Source organism: Pleurodeles waltl, chromosome 1_1, assembly GCF_031143425.1.
Source record: "Pleurodeles waltl isolate 20211129_DDA chromosome 1_1, aPleWal1.hap1.20221129, whole genome shotgun sequence".
Classification (NCBI taxonomy): domain Eukaryota; kingdom Metazoa; phylum Chordata; class Amphibia; order Caudata; family Salamandridae; genus Pleurodeles; species Pleurodeles waltl.
Window position 1 is genome coordinate 774,747,717 of NC_090436.1, and position 21,059 is coordinate 774,768,775.

The 21,059-nt window shown below is 43.9% G+C and overlaps 2 protein-coding genes across 2 annotated transcripts in view; one reads left to right on the forward strand and one right to left on the reverse strand.

The window, feature by feature from the left end:
- The window catches only part of LRRC2 (leucine rich repeat containing 2), a 1,181,887-nt gene that overhangs the window by 472,873 nt on the left and 687,955 nt on the right, over nt 1-21,059 (reverse strand). Inside the window, exon 4 of the mRNA XM_069227666.1 lies at nt 5,334-5,490. Coding sequence (XP_069083767.1) covers nt 5,334-5,490 — 157 coding nt within the window. The remainder of the gene's footprint in view (nt 1-5,333; nt 5,491-21,059) is intronic.
- LOC138287300 (uncharacterized) lies at nt 13,684-15,831 on the forward strand. The gene is made up of 3 exons (XM_069227658.1): nt 13,684-13,723; nt 13,871-13,999; nt 14,124-15,831. Exons 2-3 carry the CDS (start codon nt 13,879-13,881, stop codon nt 15,362-15,364), a joined length of 1,362 nt encoding a protein of 453 aa, XP_069083759.1. The 5' UTR covers nt 13,684-13,723; nt 13,871-13,878; the 3' UTR covers nt 15,365-15,831.

Below are 21,059 nucleotides of genomic sequence, written 5' to 3' on the forward strand. Positions count from 1 at the left end.
AGATACTTTGGCATATTGTCATAAAAATAAAGTACCTTTATTTTTAGTATAACTGTGTATTGTGTTTTCTTATGATATTGTGCATATGACACTAAGTGGTACTGTAGTAGCTTCACACGTCTCCTAGTTCAGCCTAAGCTGCTCTGCTAAGCTACCATTATCTATCAGCCTAAGCTGCTAGACACCCTATACACTAATAAGGGATAACTGGGCCTGGTGCAAGGTGCAAGTACCCCTTGGTACTCACTACAAGCCAGTCCAGCCTCCTACACTCACCCTCAGTTAGGGATCCTCAATCATCTTCTCAATCTCATTATCTAAGGACAAAGTCTCACCCTGGAAAATGCCATTTTATATGTCTCAAAAGACTTACAATTGTTGTTTTTGCTTGCTAATTTTTGTAACCCTTTTGGTCTCTGGACTATAATGACTAAATTGTCTCTTTAGGAGAAAGGGAACTCTCATGTTGCTGCTCTTTAGTGGGTAGTCATCATTTGAATCCTATGACTTCATAATGTCTGCCATAGATAGGAAAAAAGCAGGTATGCCAGTGTACACCCCTGATTAAGGACACTTCCTGTCCAAATCTTGGATGAGAGGGTGCATGCAGCCACCTTTTGGCTAGGTTATATACAAAGTTCTAAACTGACTAGGTTCTGGAAATGAAGTTCAATAATTAAATTGAATAAAATGGATCCATGCCGCTATTTCTAAGTTGAAGCCACATCCTGGCGATGTTGATGCAGTCATATCCATAGGAATAAATGATAAAACACATATACAATGACCATTAGATTCCTGTCTTGTCTTCTGTGAAAGTTAATTCGAAACATTTGTCTTCCATGGAACAATTTGCCAGAGAGACATTTGGTTAAATTGAATAATTATTTTTTCATAAGCAACCTCTCCAGCTTTTCTAGCAACAGCTTTGCTAAATGTTTCCCATTTGAATCAAGTGAGGCTTTAAACCTTTTGTTAGCAGAGATTGCTTGATTGTGTTGCTCCTCGATTGGATGTGCAATACATCCTCTCCATGATGGTGGGATCACACCAAAAATGAAGGTATTCGATAATAATGAAATTAATGAGTAAGTAGATCCATTGCTCACGGGTTGGTTTAAAACATGTATACAGAGCAAACTGGGGAAGGGAATGTAGCTTTTATCAGCTTAGCCATGGTGGTGTCTGTAAATGTGTCTACTGCACAAATTGCTTTCTCATTGGTCACACAGGGGCATATTCAGGAAATTGTGGTGCAAGGCAGCACAGCGAGTTACCTTGCTGCACTGCCCTGCATCAAATGGACAGGGCAGGAATGCGCCCTTTTTAAGAAATACAACACATTCCTGTCCTTTCCCCCTGCGCTGGCACCCTTTTGGCAGTCTAGTGGCAACTAAGGCACCCTTGCACTCCAGTGCAAGGGTGCCTGAGTTGCATGCAGGATGGTTTTTGTGCAGGAAGGGGCACCTTCCTGCAGAAAAAACAACCCTGAGAGGCTTTTGTCTCTTTCCCTGTGTTCTGTGGAAAGCAGCACAAATAGAAAGAGGAAAACATTATGAGAAATGAACACATTTCTCCACCTTAAGCCTCTTCTGGGGAGACATATCTTTTTGGTGCATTCCCAGGTTTACAAGTACAATTTCAGAATACTACTTAAGTATAAATGGTGTACATACGATTCCCATACTGTGAAAGGAATGTAACAGTTTGAAGTTTGATTAAAAAAGAACCAGAACCCTAATTTATAAAATTCAATCAATCAATCAATCAATCAATTAAATTTATAAAGCGTGCTACTCACCCGTGAGGGTCTCAAGGCGCTAGGGGTGGGGGTCACTGCTGCTCGAAGAGCCGGGTCTTGAGCTGCCTCCGGAAGGCGAGGTGGTCCTGGGTGGTTCTAAGGTGGGCGGGGAGGGAGTTCCACTTCTTGGCTGCCAGGTAGGAGAAGGATCTCCCACCCGCAGTAGTACGGCGGATGCGAGGGACGGCGGTGAGTACGAGGCTGGAGGAACGAAGTAGACGGGTGGCCGTCTAGAAGGTGAGGCAACGGTTGAGGTATTCGGAGCCCTTGTTGTGGAGGGCTTTGTGTGCATGGGTGAGGAGCCTGAGGTGATCCTTTTGTTGACGGGGAGCCAGTGCAGGTGTCTCAGGTGGGCGGAGATGTGGCTGTGGCGGGGTACGACGAGGATGAGGCGTTCAGAGGCGTTTTGTATTTGCTGAAGACGTTTCTGAAGTTTTGCGGTGATTCCTGTGTATAGGGTGATTCCCTAGTCTAGACGGCTCGTGACGAGGGCGTGGGTCACAGTTTTTCTGGTGTCGGTGGGGATCCAGCGGAAGATCTTTCAGAGCATGCGAAGAGTGAGGAAGCAAGAGGAGGAGACGGCGTTGACTTGTTTGGTCATGGTGAGAAGAAGGTCCAGGATGAATCCGAGGTTGCGTGCGTGGTCTGAGGGGGTCGGTGCGTTGCCCAGGGCAGTGGGCCACCAGGAGTCGTCCCAGGCGGACGGGGTGTTTCCGAGGATGAGGACTTCCGTTTTGTCTGAGTTCAGCTTCAGGCGGCTGAGTTTCATCCATTCTGCAACGTCTTATATTCCATCTTGCAGGTTGGTTTTGGTGGTGGCTGGGTCTTTGGTGAAGGAAAGTATCAGCTGGGTGTCGTCAGCGTATGAGATGATGTTGATGTTGTGTTTGCGTGCGATGTCGGCGAGGGGGCTCATGTAGACATTGAAGAGAGTCAGGCTGAGCGAGGAGCCCTGTGGGACTCCGCAGATGATCTCGGTGGGATCCGAGCGGAACGGCGGGAGGTAGACTGTTTGGGAGCGGTCAGAGAGAAAAGAGGCGTTCCAATCCAGGGCCTGTCCTTGGATACCGGTGGAGCAGAGGCGGGACATTAGGGTGCGGTGGCAGACGGTGTCGAAGGCAGGCGAGAGGTCGAGAAGGATGAGGGCGGCTGTTTCTCCGTTGTCCAGCAGAGTTCGGATGTCGTGGGTGACTGCGATGAGGGCGGTTTCCGTGCTGTGGTTGGCCCGGAATCCGACTTGGCAGGGGTCGAGCAAGTTGTTGTCTTCGAGGAAGTTAGTCAGTTGTTTGTTGACGGCCTTCTCTGTGACTTTGGCCGGGAAGGGGAGGAGCGAGATGGGGTGGAAGTTCTTCAGGTCGCTGGGGTCTGCCGTGGGTTTCTTCAGGAGAGCGTTGACTTCCGCGTGTTTCCAGCTCTCAGGGAAGGTGGCAGATGCAAACGAGCTGTTGATGATGGTAAAATTCCAGAACCTTCTTCAGTTTTTAGTTTTAATAGACTTAAATTATTCAATCATTGCAACTGCCATTTTTACTTCTTTTCTTTCTAGGTTTAATCAATCTATCTCTATCAGTTTTGTCCTGTGGTCACAGCACCTCTCAGACCTCCTTATTCTTATAGCCAGGTAAATATGTTTCTGCTGTATATCTCTCTTTTCAATATAGCACCTACCATGTGTTCAGCACTGGCCTTTTGTCAGCACACTTTAATAGTTGCAAAGTTACCGCAAATGTTTTACCCAGGGCACAGGAACGTATTACTGGAATTTGAATGTGTATGCAATTTATTTATTGTACTAACAAGTGCTACATCCTGCCACATAAATATTCATTTTTATTTCCACATTAGAACCCACCTACTGCGTTTAGCTTTTAGGACTCCTGATAAGTGATCTCTTAGGGCCGTGGAGCCGTCACATAAAGTTTTCCTGGCAAAATATAGGGGTAGATTGCTCCTTTCAGACTTGTGAATTCTTTGAAAGTTCCTACATTGATGGAAAATCACAGCTTTCATATAAATCGAGAACAGTACTGCAGCTCAGAGAAGAATGTGCACTCGGCCAGGATCATAACATCTAAATCTGCCCTTTAATACAATAAGTCACACTGTTGATAAATCTTGAGTGATAACTGTTGTATTTATATGTTTCCTTTTAAGACCTATGTTAATGAGCAAGTGGAATGTTAGAGGATTCTATATGGAATGTGGAATCTCAACAGACGGTCAGTTGGAGGATCGCACTGTGGGAGCCAACTGTTAGGATTATAGCTACATGAATAAACTCAACTTTTCTTACTTTCTGTGTGAGCACTCCAGTTCTTCAATAACGTTTCCAATTTAAGATTTTCTTTGGGAATAAACTACCTCTTCATGTATGTTGTATGCTGATTACAGTGTTTCCTTATTAATGCATCCATCTACTGGCAACAAGAAGTTAGCATGAAGACCCCCCACATAGTATATTATCATTTTTGTAAGGAATACATAAGCCGTAAGAAAGAGATTTCAACAAGAATGGCTTATATACCCTCAGGTTCTTGGAACTGATCTTTTATATGTGCTGTCTTTAGAAGGAGTATTACCACTGGAGATATCTCAATGATGAGCTCTATATTTAAAAATAGGCACGTATCTGATTGCGGAGTATTCAGCAGTCTTATGCCTATACCTTTAAATGTATTCCCTACAGCCAATAGGCTCAAATCCGGCTCCCTAAGTATCATCCTTGAAAAAACGCACATATATCAAATCACTAGATCTAAGATAGTTTAACACTTCTAACTGGGCTAACAATATTAGTAAATTTCCATGATGGCTAAGGATATTGTAGGAAGTAGTTTAATGAGACACAATCAATCTGCGTTTTATTTACATTTGTTCCTGTCATCTGCATATGTTGTAATTGATTCACATGTAAAATGATGGATTGCATTGGTGCCACAAGCAAGTGGGCGTATTCTTCAGAGATCATATCATGACTGAATTAATGATTAAAAATAAAAATAAAAACATAAAGAATACCTATGCCCCAGCCTACTGGTCTTGCAGCCTAACATCCCAATGGCCTTTTAATTGGACTTACACACTGTACACATTTAGCGTATTCCTATATACCACAGACGTCCTGCTCTCTTCATCTGGACAATTCCCCTGTAAGGCATAGTGAGGGGAGTCCAGGACAGTCAAGACACAGAAGAAGAAGCATAAGTACTCAGTCTTCTACAAGAAGTAAGTTAAAAAAAGAAACAAACAGTGCCAGTCAACGTAAGGTGCACCTATTGCAGATATATTGAGAGAAGCTGTGCTTCCAATCAAATTGTTGTTTGTTTCGATGCCATAATGTTGTTTTAAGCCTTGTTATTCTGGAGTGCATAATGACAATAATGTTTCTCCAACTTGAGGTTGAAAAGGCATTTTGCAAACGCATTAAACTATTAATTGAACCGATTTCGTTGGATGTATGGTTTCAGCCAGTCAGAATAATGTAATATAGGTTACATTTTCTTTATATTTGATTTGAGAAAACGTACTTTACCTATTTCAGGTGGAAGGCAAGCGATGAGGCTTTGCGACAGCTCTAGCACTAAGAGCTCTTGAAACGTTTCAATGTAGGCAGGAATGGTTTGAATCTGGGTATTGTTTATATGCAGTTCTTTCAAATGAGTCTGTTCTTTAAGTGCTTCCGGAAACTCCTTAAAAACAAAGGTAAATTATTTTAAAATCCACATTCAAATAGCATAGGAATAGGATAGGAAAATAACTTAAGTGGTATTAACATTTATTAATCGATGATACCTAACACTAGAACCCCCATGACCTCGATGACCTCTACTGACTGTCCTCTGACTCCCTGGAAGATGTCATTTTTTAAATATATAGCACTGTATGGACAAATGCATGGCAGTTTAATAAATGATCGAGAGAGGCAACAAATTACAAGTTTATCATTCAATTTGTGCCTAGTTCACACTCAGCTTTAAAAGAAGCTAATTTATTGATTATTCATCACAAATGGTTTCAGAGTGGAAATGTTGATTCTACATTTTATGTCAGAGCAATACAATTGGATACATTATGCAGATGATTTTTCTAAATTAGATTATATTTGACTAGCATGCATACATGATATAACTGTTATGACAGTGGGATATAAAATGTGCATACATTGCTGTTGCTGCCTGTGAACTTGTAGATGGAAACATTTTTCATCTCAGTTGGTCACAGGGTAATTTAACGTTTGTACAAAATCAAAGCACCGGGAGGATGTGGCAATGTAAGTAGAGACAGTTCCTCGGAGTAATAACGAATCGTGTACTTAGGGTGTCTGCAAATCAGGGGCCAGACAATAATCCAATTACAAAACAGATTTACAACATATTTACCTCAGTCCTAGTGCAGATGACTTTGTTTCTAATTTTTCAGAAAACAAAATGCTATATTGAAATGATGGCTCTGAAAATACCATGTGAATACATTTCCATAGCATTCAGGTCATTGCACAACCCAAAGGGCACCAGGTTAGATTCACATTTTTTTTTTTTTTTTAAATCGTATTATTTTCTTGAATTCTTTCCAAGTTGTAAACCACCTGATGATCCAATATAACAAAAATGCTAACTTGCTGAACTTTTGAGGCATCGTAATTATGTGGTTGAAGAAACCCTCTAATGACAATATTAGAAACTAAAAAATATGTTTCCCTGAATGTGTTAATTATCAAATCGTATTTCATGTAATATGTACGTGTCATATATGATTGAAAAATAAGCGACATGTTTTTACCACAACAAATTTGATTTGAACAATATTGATGGTAAAAGTTCTGTAAAGATGGCCATAAAATTAACAGGCCTGAAATTGGTTGTGCATAAAATAACTTATCTTTTATACAGGGTAGCTTGGACTGTGTTTGCTGCAGTTTTTACAAGTATTAGTCACTTAAAGGCTAGGAGAATTATCTTATTCAATCCTGCTTGAAAGCACAGTTACGATTCTTCTAGTTTTATCTTCACAAATAATAATTGAGTCCCTGCAGGAGATGTACATCGTTGGATAAAACCTTTCATAAGCTCGCTTCAATATTTGGTTTTTGAGTAGCTTTCTGAGCTGTAGTTATAAAATTGATGTTATCATGTTAAGTAGCTCTAGAGCAAACATAAGCCTTGCCTGGAGCTCTTCCTTCTAAATACTAAACACTTGTGGACTCTCTCACCAGTCTTCTGAAATCAGCTTCTTTTACTTTAACAACCATTAGTTCTTGAATCTAAATTTCTGACTTGTTCTTGCACTTACACTTCCTCACACGCAAAAAACACTTTTGCAGCAGTCAACAAAGTTTGGCTACATTGTGCACCTTTTCCGTTGTATTTCTGAATCTTGCAAGGTATCTCAGTGAATGCCTAATACCACTGAACATGCAGTAGTCAAGAGGTTTGTCGAATCCCTGGAAGCCATACATTTTACACAACCCACTTTTGTCCATGTTACGTGAAAGGCCATTCATTAGATTACCTGTGGGCCTTAGCTCTGCAATGAATGGATTTGTTGATAAGGGTATGTGTCTGGTCGGATCACTTCCACTTAAAATGGGATAATGGAAAACTGCACCTCTCCCTGGAAGAATACCTTGGAGAGGGTGGAATATACATTTAGGCTTTGGTACCTCAAGGGTACTCAGGCTGTAAGCCCTTCAGATCGCCTCTTCTTTGCATCAGCATAGCATGGCTTTTCGTGGCTAGATTGCTAAGGCCCCTGACCAGCATGCTCCACTCCGCAGAAACTCTCAGATAGGGACAACAAATGTAGCCAAGTGGCTCAGCCCTACTTAAAACTGTGCATAGCTAATCTCAGACTGTAAGAGCATCAATGGCATAAGTGGCTGTCCATTAGGTTGAAGTACATGGAAGGCTGAAACCACTTAATCTGGAATGCAAAACTAGCATTCTATTTTAATTTGATAAATACTCTCATGGTGTGCAGAAAAGTTGTTTTCGTTAAAATTCATAGAATGTTAATGGATACACCCAGTGCATCACGCAACTTTGCTCCTTTCCAGGATCTGTGTGAGCAGTTCAACATCTTTTTCTTGAAAAATTGAAAAATATCAGCAATGATAAAGAGATTAGCTGTTTTGAGCATCTGGCCACATGAACAGAGGTGTGAATGCCGTTTTTTCACATCCTTTCCTCCTCTTAGACTGGTGGGTTTATTATGGGAGACCTCTGGGTTACCCATCGACCCTTGCCCAGTTAGAACCTTTAACCATCTCACAAAACATATTACCCAACCTATCTGCCATTTACTGAAGTGTTCACTGGAGATGGGCCAGGTACCCGAGGCAAATACTGTTTTGTTATTAAAAGAAACCCTGTCTTGACTCTTCAGTGTTTAAAAGTGCTGAAAAGTGCTGGAAAGATTTGTAGCCAGTATTCACTGTGATCACCTATAGGTCCATAACTGTCTCGAGCGGGTCCCAGGAAGGTTTCCACTCAAACCATAGCATGGAATTGATTATTTGTCTATTCTGCATGAGCTCAAAATTGACGTAGGCCACTCTTGCACATTGATCCGCCTGGATCTATCGGGCACCTTTTATACGGTGCATCATACCATTCTTCTGGACTATATCAGGTTGGTAGGTGTACAGGGCTTTTCTTTACAGCGGTTTAGCTTCTTGGTGATGGAGCGCTTCAAAACTGTGCAGCTTGCTCCATATATTTTACAAAGCGTCAGTGTGTCCTGCAAGGCTTATCATTATCACCCCATCTGGTTAACATTTATTTGAGAATACAAGTGCTTGTGCAAGTGAAGTGTGCAATTAAAGCATACCGGTACGCAGGGGACACCCAGATTCTGTTGAGTTGGGCAACAAAGGGGACTCTTTTGTGGCTGCTCATCCATTCAAAAATGGACAGCAATTTGCTAAAACGTAATGCAGAAAAAACTGGGGCCTAATAATGAATAATCGTGGCGCTCTCAAGTAGTAGGAAGGGATACCTTTAATCACCATATTAAAAGTGACAGTTGTCCCGCCCCGGAAATGACGTCATATCCGGTGGCTGGGACTTCCGGTGTCCCAGAAAGCCCTCCCCGGAAGTGACGTGCATGGGGGTGTCACATGGTTTGTGAACACGTGGTGTCACGTGTTAGCCCTGTGTCTGGGTCCTAGCCCCTGGGTTTTGGCCTATGAGTTGTGTAAAAAAAAAGTATGACTTAGTGCTGTGCAAGTGGTTTCAGAGCCTGAGAGGGACAGGTCTGGACATGTCAGACATTCATGCCCAAGTGCCAGTTAGGGGGCCTCTGCACAGGGCTGCAAAGTGGGCGGTCTGGTCAAACCTCCACACTGTTGGCTAATCCAAAAAATAAATAAAGTGGGAATGGTCAAATGCTGCTTATGTTAGAGCCAGCCTATCAATGTAGAGAGGTAAATCTAAAACAGAGGTGGGCCTGCATTCTTTCATGGGTTCCCAGATGGTTTAAATTAGAAAACTGACCCTGTAATTAAAAGTTTGAAACACCCCAGAGGTTGTTGTGGCATGGCTAATCTAAAACAGAGACATGTCTGCATTCTTTCAGGGGTTCCCAGAACTGGCCCAGTAATTAAAAGTTTGAAACACCACAGAGGTTGAGGGGCATGGCTGATCTAAAACAGAGATGGGCCTACATTCTTTCCAGGGGTGACAGAGGTGGGGTTAAATTAGAAACTGACACGGTAATTAAAAGTTTGAAACACAACAGAGGTTGAGGGGCATGGCTGATTTAAAACAGAGATGGGCCTACATTCTTTCAGGGGTTCCCAGAACTGACACGGTAATTAAAAGTTTGAAACACAACAGAGGTTGAGGGGCATGGCTGATTTAAAACAGAGATGGGCCTACATTCTTTCAGGGGTTCCCAGAACTGACCCTGTAATTAAAAGTTTGAAACACAACAGAGGTTGTTGTGGCATGGCTAATCTAAAACAGAGATGGGCCTACATTCTTTCAGGGGTTCCCAGAACTGCCCCTGTAATTAAAAGATTGAAACACAACAGAGGTTGTTGTGGCATGGCTAATCTAAAACAGAGATGGGCTTACATTCTTTCCAGGGGTGACAGAGGTGGGGTTAAATTAGAAAACAGACACAGTAATTAAAAGTTGAAACACAACAAAGGCCAAATATTGCTAACCTATAACAGATGCCTATTTCCAGGTCCCACCAATCACAGAGCCCAGGCATAATTACCACTGTGATCCTAGTATAAGAACCCCCCAACTTCACAGGCCTCTTTTTTTCTGAACTACATACTGACATTTGTGGCAAGCAGGGACGCATCAGGACATAATGGCTGGAAACATGAAGGGCAGAGCTCAGACTGGTGATGCTGAACATCTTCTACTTAAGGTCTGTAACAGTGTGATGTGTGTATGTGTTTTACTAAAGTTTAACAATGACATTAGCACCAATCTGTTTAACTATACATAGAGATGTAAAATGCCTGCTTTTAAAAAATAAATAAAAAATAAAAAATGTAAAAGCTGCTATTAGTGTATTTTTGAGATACTGTAATTACTTTGTGGGGTGATTTTGTTTAAATGGTACTAGTAGGGTCTTGTGCTATGTATTTGTCTGTATTTTTATGGGGGTGCAATTATTTTGGGGATTGTATTGGTACTGCTTAACTTGTACCTGCTGGTTCTGGACCTGTGTATGGACATGTATTTTTGAAAATCTGCACTCATTTTGTGGGATGGTGTTCTTTTAATGTGTACTTGCTGATTCTGGGGCTGTGCATCTGTCGGTATTTTTTAAAGTCTGCACTTGTTTTGTGGGGCTAGGGGTTGTTTAATTGGTACTTGTGGGTTAATGTGCAATGTATAGGCATGTATTTCAGGGCGAGTGCACTTACGATGTGGGGTGTATTTGGACTGCTTAATATGTACATATTGGTTCTGGGACTATGTAGGGGCCTGTATTTTTGTGGGGTTGCACTTATTTTGATGGCAGTTTGGTGGGCTTATTGTGTACGTCATGGTTCAGGGGGTTGTGTAGCTAAGGGTATTAGTGGTGGGGCTGTATTTAATTTGTACAGGAAATGTTATGGGGCTCTTTATGTATTTTTTTATGTGTATTTTATGGTATGGGCCAGTATTATATGGCCGCAATAGTGTGTTTAAGTGGTGAGCTTTTGGGGGTGGCCTAGTTGTTAATTTTAGAGCTCAGCGCAATGAGTTCCGGGGTGCAGAGCTCTAAAATTAATAACTACGCTCCAAGGGGTCAACCATAGCTCTGGGGTGCCCAGGTTATGAACTTTTGCGGCGTGGCTCTCAAGAGACCGCGTGGCCTTTTGAGAGCAGCGCCAAAATGTTCATAGCAAGGGCCCCCCAGAGCCGGCCTGAGCTCTGGGGCCCTTGTGATTAATTTAGCAAAACTGGTCTCAGAGGCCACTAGGTCTCTGAAAGCTGTTTTGTTAAGTTAATCACTAGGTTCCCAGAGCCATACTGCGCTCTGGGGCTCGAGTAATTAACACAGCAAAACAGCTCCCAGAGACCTGCAGGTCTCTGCAGGTCTCTGAAAGCAGCTTTGCTAGGTTAATAACTCGTGGTCCCCAGAGCCGGTCTGTGCTCTGGGGACCGGTGTTATTAACCTAGCACAACTGCTTTCAGAGACCTGCTGGTCTCTGAAAGCAGCTGTGCTAGGCTAATAACGCAGGTCCCCAAACCCGTCCTGGGCTCTGGGGACCGGCGTTATTAACTTAGCAAAACTGGTCCCGGAGACCTGCAGGTCTCTGAGAGCCGCTTTGTTAAGTTAATAACGCGGGTCCCCAAAGCCGTCCTGGGCTCTGGGGACCGGCGTTATTAACTTAACAAAACGGCTCCCAGAGACCTGCAGGTCTCTGAGAGCCGCTTTGTTAAGTTAATAACGCGGGTCCCCAAACCCGCGTTATTAACTTAACAAAACGGCTCCCAGAGACCTGCAGGTCTCTGAGAGCCGCTTTGTTAAGTTAATAACGCGGGTCCCCAAAGCCGTCCTGGGCTCTGGGGACCCGCGTTATTAACTTAACAAAACGGCTCCCAGAGACCTGCAGGTCTCTGAGAGCCGCTTTGTTAAGTTAATAACGCGGGTCCCCAAAGCCGTCCTGGGCTCTGGGGACCCGCGTTATTAACTTAACAAAACGGCTCCCAGAGACCTGCAGGTCTCTGGGAGCCGCTTTGTTAAGTTAATAGCGCGTGTCTCCAGAGGCTGTAAAAGCCCGGAGACAGCGTTATCAAGTTAGGAGATCTCTTCTCGGAGGTCGCGATGCCTCCGTGAAGAGATCTCCTAACTTGATAACGAGGTCTCCGAGCGTTTACAGCCTCGGAGACCTCTGCCGGCAGTTTTTTTTTTAAAAATGGGCTTATTAACAACGCGGCTCTCAGAAGCCGCTGGGGAAAACCCCAGCGGCTTCTGAGAGCCGCGTTGAAAGTTTAATTAGAGAGAATGCCGTGCGTGTTTCAGCGCGGTATTCTCTCTAATTAAACCATCCGATCGGATCCCCAAGACCTCGTGGGGTTCCCATGGTCTCGGGGATCCGATCGCTTGCCGCCAGAGTGCGGCATTTGCTTGTTTAAAAAAAAAAAAAAAAATATAGTAATGGCGCGAGGCCCGGGTCTGTGGGGCCCTGACCTCGCGCGCTAGGGCCCTAGGGCCCATACAAATATAAAAAAAAAGAAATAAAAATGAATAGCGTTTTGGGGGCCTTGGGATTGGGGCCCCCAAGGCCCCTTAGGGCAGCATTTAAAAAAAAAAAATACAAATACAAATATGAGGTCCCTGAGCACAGGGCTCAGAGACCCCCAGGCCATCATGTGACAGCCTTTTAAAAAAAAAAAAATATATATATATATATATATATATTTATTTATTTATATATATATATATATATATATCTGTGTGTGTTTGTGTGGCAAGTGTGGACAGGGGTTTAGGGGCCTACAAGGTCGTTTTTTTAAAAGCATATAAATAAAAAAAAATATTGAAATAAATTAAAATAATAATGATTAAAAAATAACTATCCCTGCTAAAAGCTTTTCAGACCCCTCAAGTACCACAGCCCACTCACCTTAGTTCAGGATGGCTTTGGATCTGATTTTGTTGCCTTGAAAAAAACCCAGGACCTCACACATGTTGCATCCACATCCGGCCATTTTCTTTTTCTTTTAAAACAAAGACTGTGTGGTGTTGGAATTGGCTCAGCTATGAGTTTAGACTGAGCTCCGCCCCCACACATGGTTCACAGCCTTGTTCAGCTAAGGTGAAAACCATGCCTGGATCCTAGGATCCACTTTCCAGTCTATGTCTTATAGAGACAGTCCTAGAGGTAGTATTATGCAAGAGCGCCACCATGTGGAATTTGTTTATTAAACCGTGTATAGTTTTTGAGAAAAGTTTTACAGTTGTCAATATGTATTTATACTTACAGAACATAGGGATTCAACAATTTGAATCTTGATAGATAAATTTTTTTTTAAAAAAAAAAAATTTTTTTTTATTTATAATTTTTTTATTTTTTATTTATTATTATTTTTTTATTTTTTTTAAATTTTTTTGTAAATTTTTTTTTTTTTCTTTTTGTCCTACCCTTGTTGTGCTTTTATGAAGGGTTCGGACGTAGAAGATGAATTGTGGTATGTTTAAAGGTAAATCTGTCTCTCTTGTACACAGGACTGTCAAGAGTCTGGGGAACCCCCTGTGCAAATGGAGACCGTGCAGCAAGGTGAGTTACAGGACCTTGGTCGTTCTGAACGACGTTGTCAGGAATGTTATTTTTTTATTTTACTTCTAATGGGCACCCATGTGTTTGCATAGGTTATGATGCAGAACTCAGGTGCGCGATTGCCTCTCTCCAACAAATCCTCCAGGTTCAAGAGGGGTCAAGCACCTTGTCACAGGATAACGTTTCTGCAGGTATATATTAGGGGTCTTTTTGTACCCCCATTGAAAACCTAACAGGGTCTAACAATCAGACCTATATTTGGTCATCTCAGTGAGTTCGTATAGTCTATGTATTATATTGTATGTGTAACATTATTTTTTTATGTTTTTTATCCCGAGGGGCTCCTATGGATGAAGCGAGCCGGGATATGGATGGAAAGCTTAAAAAGCAGCCCCGCAAAAGGAAGTCCCCTGGTTCTAAGGACGGCCCGCCCATTAAGAAGGGACCCTCAAGCCGGAAAAACCATGGTGAGTTTAAGAAAATGTAGAGTTTGGTGTATACAGTGCAGCGTGTGTCTAAACGTCTTTCCGACCCATAGGTATAGCCGCTCTAACTAGCCCTAATCTATATTTTGCTATCTTTACGTCCTAGAATCATCACACCAGAGCTCCGGAGACGCCTGCCCTCAGCCTAAGCCGCGGATGTCATCTTTAAAGGTCTACACTGGGACTGTTCAAAACCCCACAAAGTCATCGGTACTCGTGAGCCAACCCGAGCACCGAGACCCGCCCTGCAACATCTCCACATCCGTCGCTCCTGGACCAGGTACAACTCATAACGACACCACATCATCCATCATAAAGGGAATACCTAGTACAGCGGGCACTTCTGCAACAACTATCCAGGGTTTGGGGTGTGACCATCCGGACATTATCGTTCTTACAACGCCAAGCGCCCAACTGATTGCACCTTGTGAAGCCTCTGGAGGGTCCCCAAAACAGTGCAGCAACCCTAAAATAAATCGGCTGTCCTTAAAGAATCGTAGGAAGAAGTTCCAGAACCCTGAGCAACAATCTGGGCCTCTAGACCTGTCTTTTAAAAATTTTGTTGAGGTACAACCGGCTCCCCCTAGGGTCCAGAGTTCTAATACCGGCGTGTCTGGCCTCGACCTAACCTCTCCAGGGTGTACAACTATCCCCGCTGTGTTATGTGACCCCTCCATGGAAAATGATCACCCTGCAGAGGATCCCTACTCCCACTGTATAGAGCTTCTTAAGGCTCTAGCTGGTACTACCCAAAGTTCTGAAGCCCCGGCATCCCCATGTCTGATGTCCCCCGATACACCCCCGGGGGCATACGACCCCACCAGTCCTGCGCCAAGTGCCCGTGCGCAATGGTCTTCACCATCATCATCAATATACCCCGACAGCAGTATAGGGTGTAGCGGAACGCAAAATCAGAGTTTTGGAACACCCTCGAGCGATGATCAGGGCTCTCAAACTCCTGGATGTTCACACTGGAATCCTGTTTTTACGTCCCGCTCTGATCCCTCAGCCGTGATTGGGGGTGATAACAACGGCCGCTGTCCTATAACTGGGGATGCTCAGGGAGTTGGCAATCACCCCTCTAGTGTCACAAGTACTGGCCTTGAAACAAACCTTTCAAGCCGGGCTAGAGTTCTAGACAACTACGTTAAAGAAATCCATCATTCGTTCAGACAGTTAAAATGCCAACTCCATCTAAAAACTTTAAAACTATGTAAGAACGACGGTAATAGAGGGGCATCCAGAGCTAGCATAAAGGCTTTAAAACAGCTGATGGCTCGGTGTAGAAACACAATGGCCCAAACTTGCGCTTCAACAATTGTGGCCATGGGTAACATCCCGTCATGACTAGGTGAGCGTACATACCCGGGGAATGTTAGAACTACATTTACCAGTACAGGGGGCCATAGGTCTAAATATGAAAAGAAGCCCCAGCACCTGCTTAGTAGAGCTCTAAGAGTTTTACGAGCACTCAATAGTCAGAGGTCATGTCAACCCCCAAGCCCTGCACCCATAAGACCTCAAAATATAGAGTTAGGAGGTGCTGCTGGTCTTTACAGGCCGTCTGGGGGTGGCGGTCCGAGCCGTCTCAGCCTTAAGCAGTCTGGAGGAGCCCCGTCCGAAGTCGGTGTAGTGTCAGTGTCACCATTTGTAAACAAGCCAGACATTGTTCAGATCGGCGGGGGTCGTTTACCAAAAACCAGATGGGCCCATAAGAAGCCAGAGTGGCTTGGTAGCTCTAGAAAACGCAAGCTGGTAATAAAAAAGTTAAAGAAAGCCAGACTCTGCGTTACCAGAAGGTCTAAAAACACACCTACATCTAACCACACCCCTGGGAGCTCTCCAACAACCAGTAATTCTCAAACTGAGGCTTCAGAACCAGTTTTTATGGAAAGTGTGAGACGGTATAGTCGTGTTGTAGAGCGGTTTAACGCTACCGAACACTATGAGGAGTTTAGGTTCGTTAACCTAGATCGCCTACACTCCTCAGATCATGGCATCATAGCTATACATCAGGCTGTGCAAACGCTGATCGAACGATTGTTACACGATGTGGGTCCTAATGATTTCTTTCAGATGCGTTTTCAGGGACAGGGTCTCAATAGTCCCCTGTTCACCAGACGGTCATCTCGGGATGTGTTTGACGCTGTAACGTTTTTAGAAAACCTATCTAAACTTTTACAGAGCAAGGCTGAATTACTGGCGTACGGGTCCTTTAGAATCATCTCCCTCGTTGTTAGGGGGCGCGAGGGGGGTGCTTCCAGAGCCTTAAAGAGCGTTATGTACAGTAAAATCATTGACAAGAAATCACGATGGTTGCTCGATTTTAATACCGGAGCTACCAACATGTGTCTGGCCGCAAGCATTGCAGGCTTATTGATGGACCGCTCTACCCCAGACGCCGTCATTATGGCGATGGCTGTAGCAGCACATGAGGCGCTTCAGATACCGACTGACAAAATGGTCGGTTTTGGGGATCTGGGACTTTTTGAGAATCACTTCGCCGTGACGGTTAAAGTTCTATACCATGCAGGTTCTTGGAAGTACTTCACTACCAATGAAGGTGTGAAAAACAAGACCGTGTATGTGCTACACCATGAAAACCACTTTTACGGTGTCTTGAACCTGAAGGGTTTTCTAGGCGCCAAGTATGTGTGTGAGCATTGCGCTCACATATACAACAACCGGACCAAACACCAGTGTGAATTACACTGTAAAATGTGTCAGAGGGACGGTTGTGTCAATGACAATGCTCTGAAAGTGAACTGTCCAACGTGCAAGCTGTTTTGTCGGTCGCAAGACTGCTTAAACACGCACATAGGCCTCGCCCAATGTGTTCTTAAAGCCGACTGTGGGACTTGCGGCCGTTATAAACCTGTCGATCACAAATGTGAAGGTATGCAGTGCCCTAGGTGTACAGCTCCTTTTATAGCCGGAACAACCCATGAGTGTTACATGCTCAGAAGTCACTACCAGAAAAAAACAGAAGACTATATCGTATTTGACATAGAGTGTACGCAAGAGACGGGGGTGCACCAACCAAACTATATTTACGCCCACCATCTAACCGGTGATGGGAGCTGGGAGTTTGAAGGTCGGGCTTGCGTGAATGATTTCCTCCTCACATTTATGCAACCCCGATACCAGGATTATACATTTCTGGCTCACAACTCCAAAGCATATGATTCTTTTTTCATTATCAGGGACCTGATACATGAAAAGCTTCCCGTTAGTCTCATAACCCGAGGTTCCAAACTAATGCTGCTTAAGGTTGTGCCTTTTGACATTAGGTTCATAGACACCTTGAATTTTCTGCTCATGAAGTTGAGCAAACTGCCAAAAGCCTTTGGGTTTGAAGGCTGTAAAGGTTATTTCCCACACTTTTTTAACACATGGGCTAATCAGAATTACTTCGGGCCTATGCCTCCGCCCGACAGTTATGGTTGCGATTATATGATGCCCTCTGAAAAAGAGAGTTTTCTACAGTGGTACGATGAAAACCGTGAAAAACGGTTTCATTTCCAAACTGAATTGAGAGCATACTGTCAGGCGGACGTTATGATATTGCGAAAAGCATGCAACCTATTCAGAGATGTTGTGGTGGCTATGACGAAGCGGGTCGTGTTTATTGAAACAGATCCGTGCGAGCGTGAAAAAAAAATAACTGTATACCTGGACCCATTTCAAAACATTACTCTGGCTTCAATGTGCATGTCTATTTATAAACACATGTTTTTAAGGTCTGAAACTATCGCCTTAATACCACCTGACCTCTATAACGGCAAGCAGAAACGTTACTCCACACCTTCTATTCAGTGGCTCATGTACGTCTCTGTGAATGAGAGCATCTTCATTCAGCACGCTTTGCAGGGCGGCGAATACCGTCTAGGCCGCTACTATCTAGACGGGTATGCATTAATTAACGGTGTTCCAACGGCCTTTGAGTTCAACGGGTGTTTTTACCATGGTTGCCCTCAGTGTTACAAACCCCATGAATTTAATAGACTGCAGGGCACCACGTTTGAACATCTGTACCGCCGGACTCTGGCAAAGGCGCAGTATATTGAGAGTTGTGGGTTTGTTCTGAGAACTCTCTGGGAACATGATTGGGTAACTGAGCTATCGAAAGATGGCGCACTGAGCACTTTTATTAAGAGCCAGCAGCTACCTTCACCGCTGGAGCCCCGTGACGCCTTATTCGGCGGCCGTACAAACGCCATTCAATTGTACCGTGTAGCTGGCCCTGGTGAGAAAATACATTACTACGACTTCACTAGTCTGTATCCATTTGTGAACAAGGTGAAGTTGTACCCTGTGGGCCACCCTACAATTGTATACAGGAACTTTAAACCTCTCAAAGAGTACTTTGGAATCATTAAGTGTCAGATTCACCCTCCGCGGAAACTTTACTTTCCGGTGCTCCCTTATAGAGTCGACGGTAAGCTAATGTTCCCCCTATGCCGTACCTGCGCTGAAAGTAAACAGCTTAGCGAATGTCGGCATAGTGATGAGCAGAGGCTGCTGGAAGGGACGTGGTGTACCATTGAGGTGCAGACGGCCCTAGAGAAAGGGTATCGGCTTGGTAAAATCCTGGAAGTCTGGCACTTTCCAAATACAACAACACAGCTCTTTTCTGAGTACATAAACTTGTTTCTTAGAGACAAGCAGGAGGCCTCGGGGTATCCAGAATGGTGTGTCGATGAGCCCTCAAAGAAAAAGTATATCGCTGATTACAAAGCGCGCGAGGGTATTAAACTGAGACCTGCGTTCATTAAGGTTAACCCCGCCCGCCGGCAGTTAGCTAAGCTCTGTCTCAACTCCTTGTGGGGAAAGTTCGCACAGCGGACCAATTTGTCAAACACATCCATCGTCACAGATCCGGATGAGCTTTTTAAGTACATATTCACACCTGTTTATGACGTATCCAGTTGTGAATTTATTGACGACGAGACGGCCGTTCTATGCTGGAAATACGCCAAAGAGTACCCCACAACGTGTAACAATATAAACATCTTTATAGCATGCTTCACAACCGCTCACGCTAGGTTAGAGCTTTACAGGTTGTTGGACCAGCTTCAGGAACGGTGTTTGTACCATGACACAGACTCTGTTATCTTTGTGAGTAAAGAGGGTGATGAAGATCCTCCGCTGGGTGATTATCTAGGGGATTTGACCAGCGAGCTCGAAAAGGGGGAGTATATACAGGAATTTACCTCATCAGGCCCTAAGACGTACAGTTATAAGACCTCAAGCAACAAGGTTTGCATGAAAGTCAAAGGTATCACTTTAAACGTCAACAATACGATTAAAATAAACTTTGACTGTCTGAAGGGCCTGGTGCACGAATACTCTGCATCGAGCGATCACAAAAATAGCAAAGCCATTGTTGTAAACCATCCGAGCATAGTCAGGTCCAAGAAAAAATGGGAAATTACAACACAGCCTATGTTTAAAACCTTAAGAGTAGTGTTTGACAAACGGGTCCTCACAACGGACTACAAAACACTGCCTTACGGTTACTAAAAGCCATTAGAGGTTTGAACATCGCCCAGATATGGACACCAGACTGCAGCACCCATTCTCCTGCGTTTTAGCGGGGCCCTCCAATAGCGGTAAAAGTTTTTTTATAAAGAAACTGTTAGAAAACGCTCCCGGTGTTTTATCTCAGACCCCTAACAACATTGTGTGGCTTTATTCATGCTGGCAGGATCTTTACACTGAGCTCACCCTAAAATTTCCCCACATTCGATTTATAGAGGGTATCCCCGATAATCTCAACGACGATGACTTGCTACCAAAACACCTTGTAAACATGGTCGTGGTGGATGACCTCATGCGTGAAGGAGGGGACCACCCCGAGCTTGAGCGGGCTTTTACGCAATATTCACACCACCGCAATCTGAGCATATGCTATATAGTGCAGAACCTGTTTTACAAGGGCAAGAGCAGCCGGTCCATAACTCTCAACGCCTCATACCTGGTCTTATTTAAAAACCCTAGAGACAAACTTCAAATCTCAATTATAGCTAAACAAATGTACCCCGGCAACACCCAGTTTTTCATGGATGCCTTTAACGATGCTACAGCAAAACCCCACGGCTACTTACTGGTGGATTTGAAACCCAACACTTTTGAAGACTACAGACTACGATCCGGCATAATACCCCCGGACTTCCCAGTCGCCTACACGCCTAAAACAGTGTCCAAAAACTATAAAAAGAACAAGTAAAAAGCTGCTTATAACATTTACACTCTAAACCTTGTAATATAAGGTCCCCACAATGTCGGCTCGGTTACGACGTAATTTAGGACTTCTAAAAATGTTGATCACGGCCAGCCCCGCGAGAAGAAAAGCCATCCTCTGCGCTGCCACGGATGATTTAGTGGCCGCCATTTCAGAAATAGCCCTAAACACCCTAAAAGGTAATGTCCCTATATCAACGCGCCAGTTCCGGGTTCTGAAGAAGAAACGCCACATTATTAAGAAGCTCAGCAATAAGAGGGCTTCACTCCTTTCCAAAAGAAAACTGTTCAAACAGTCAGGAGGCTTTATAGGGTCGTTGTTAGGTATAGCTATACCCCTAATCACAGGGCTACTGTCGAGATCCTGATGGAGCACGCCCACAAAATGTACCTCGTGCCCCGGCAACAGGTGGATCATCTGTCCCCTTCTAACACGGACGTCTGGGACATACGCAAAAACGAAACACATCGTCTCGATGCGGAAATCAAAGCCATTTTGAACCGGACTGATTTAAAACCCCACGACAAGGCAGGGCTTTACTCAGGAGCCCTTCAAAACTTTCTACAATACTACAAGCAACTCACCTCTGAAAAAACCAAACTGACGCTGTACACCCCGATGCTGAACAGCCGCCTGGACCCTCTACGCAGGCTCATGACATAGGTCCCACACCCACAACTGATGCCTTTGTCTTAGACCTTTTAAAAAATATCAGTCAGAAATATAGAGGGGCTGCGCAAATGTTACTCAGTAAAATGAGTACTACTAAAGATTTGACCACTTGGAACGCCCGGGGTG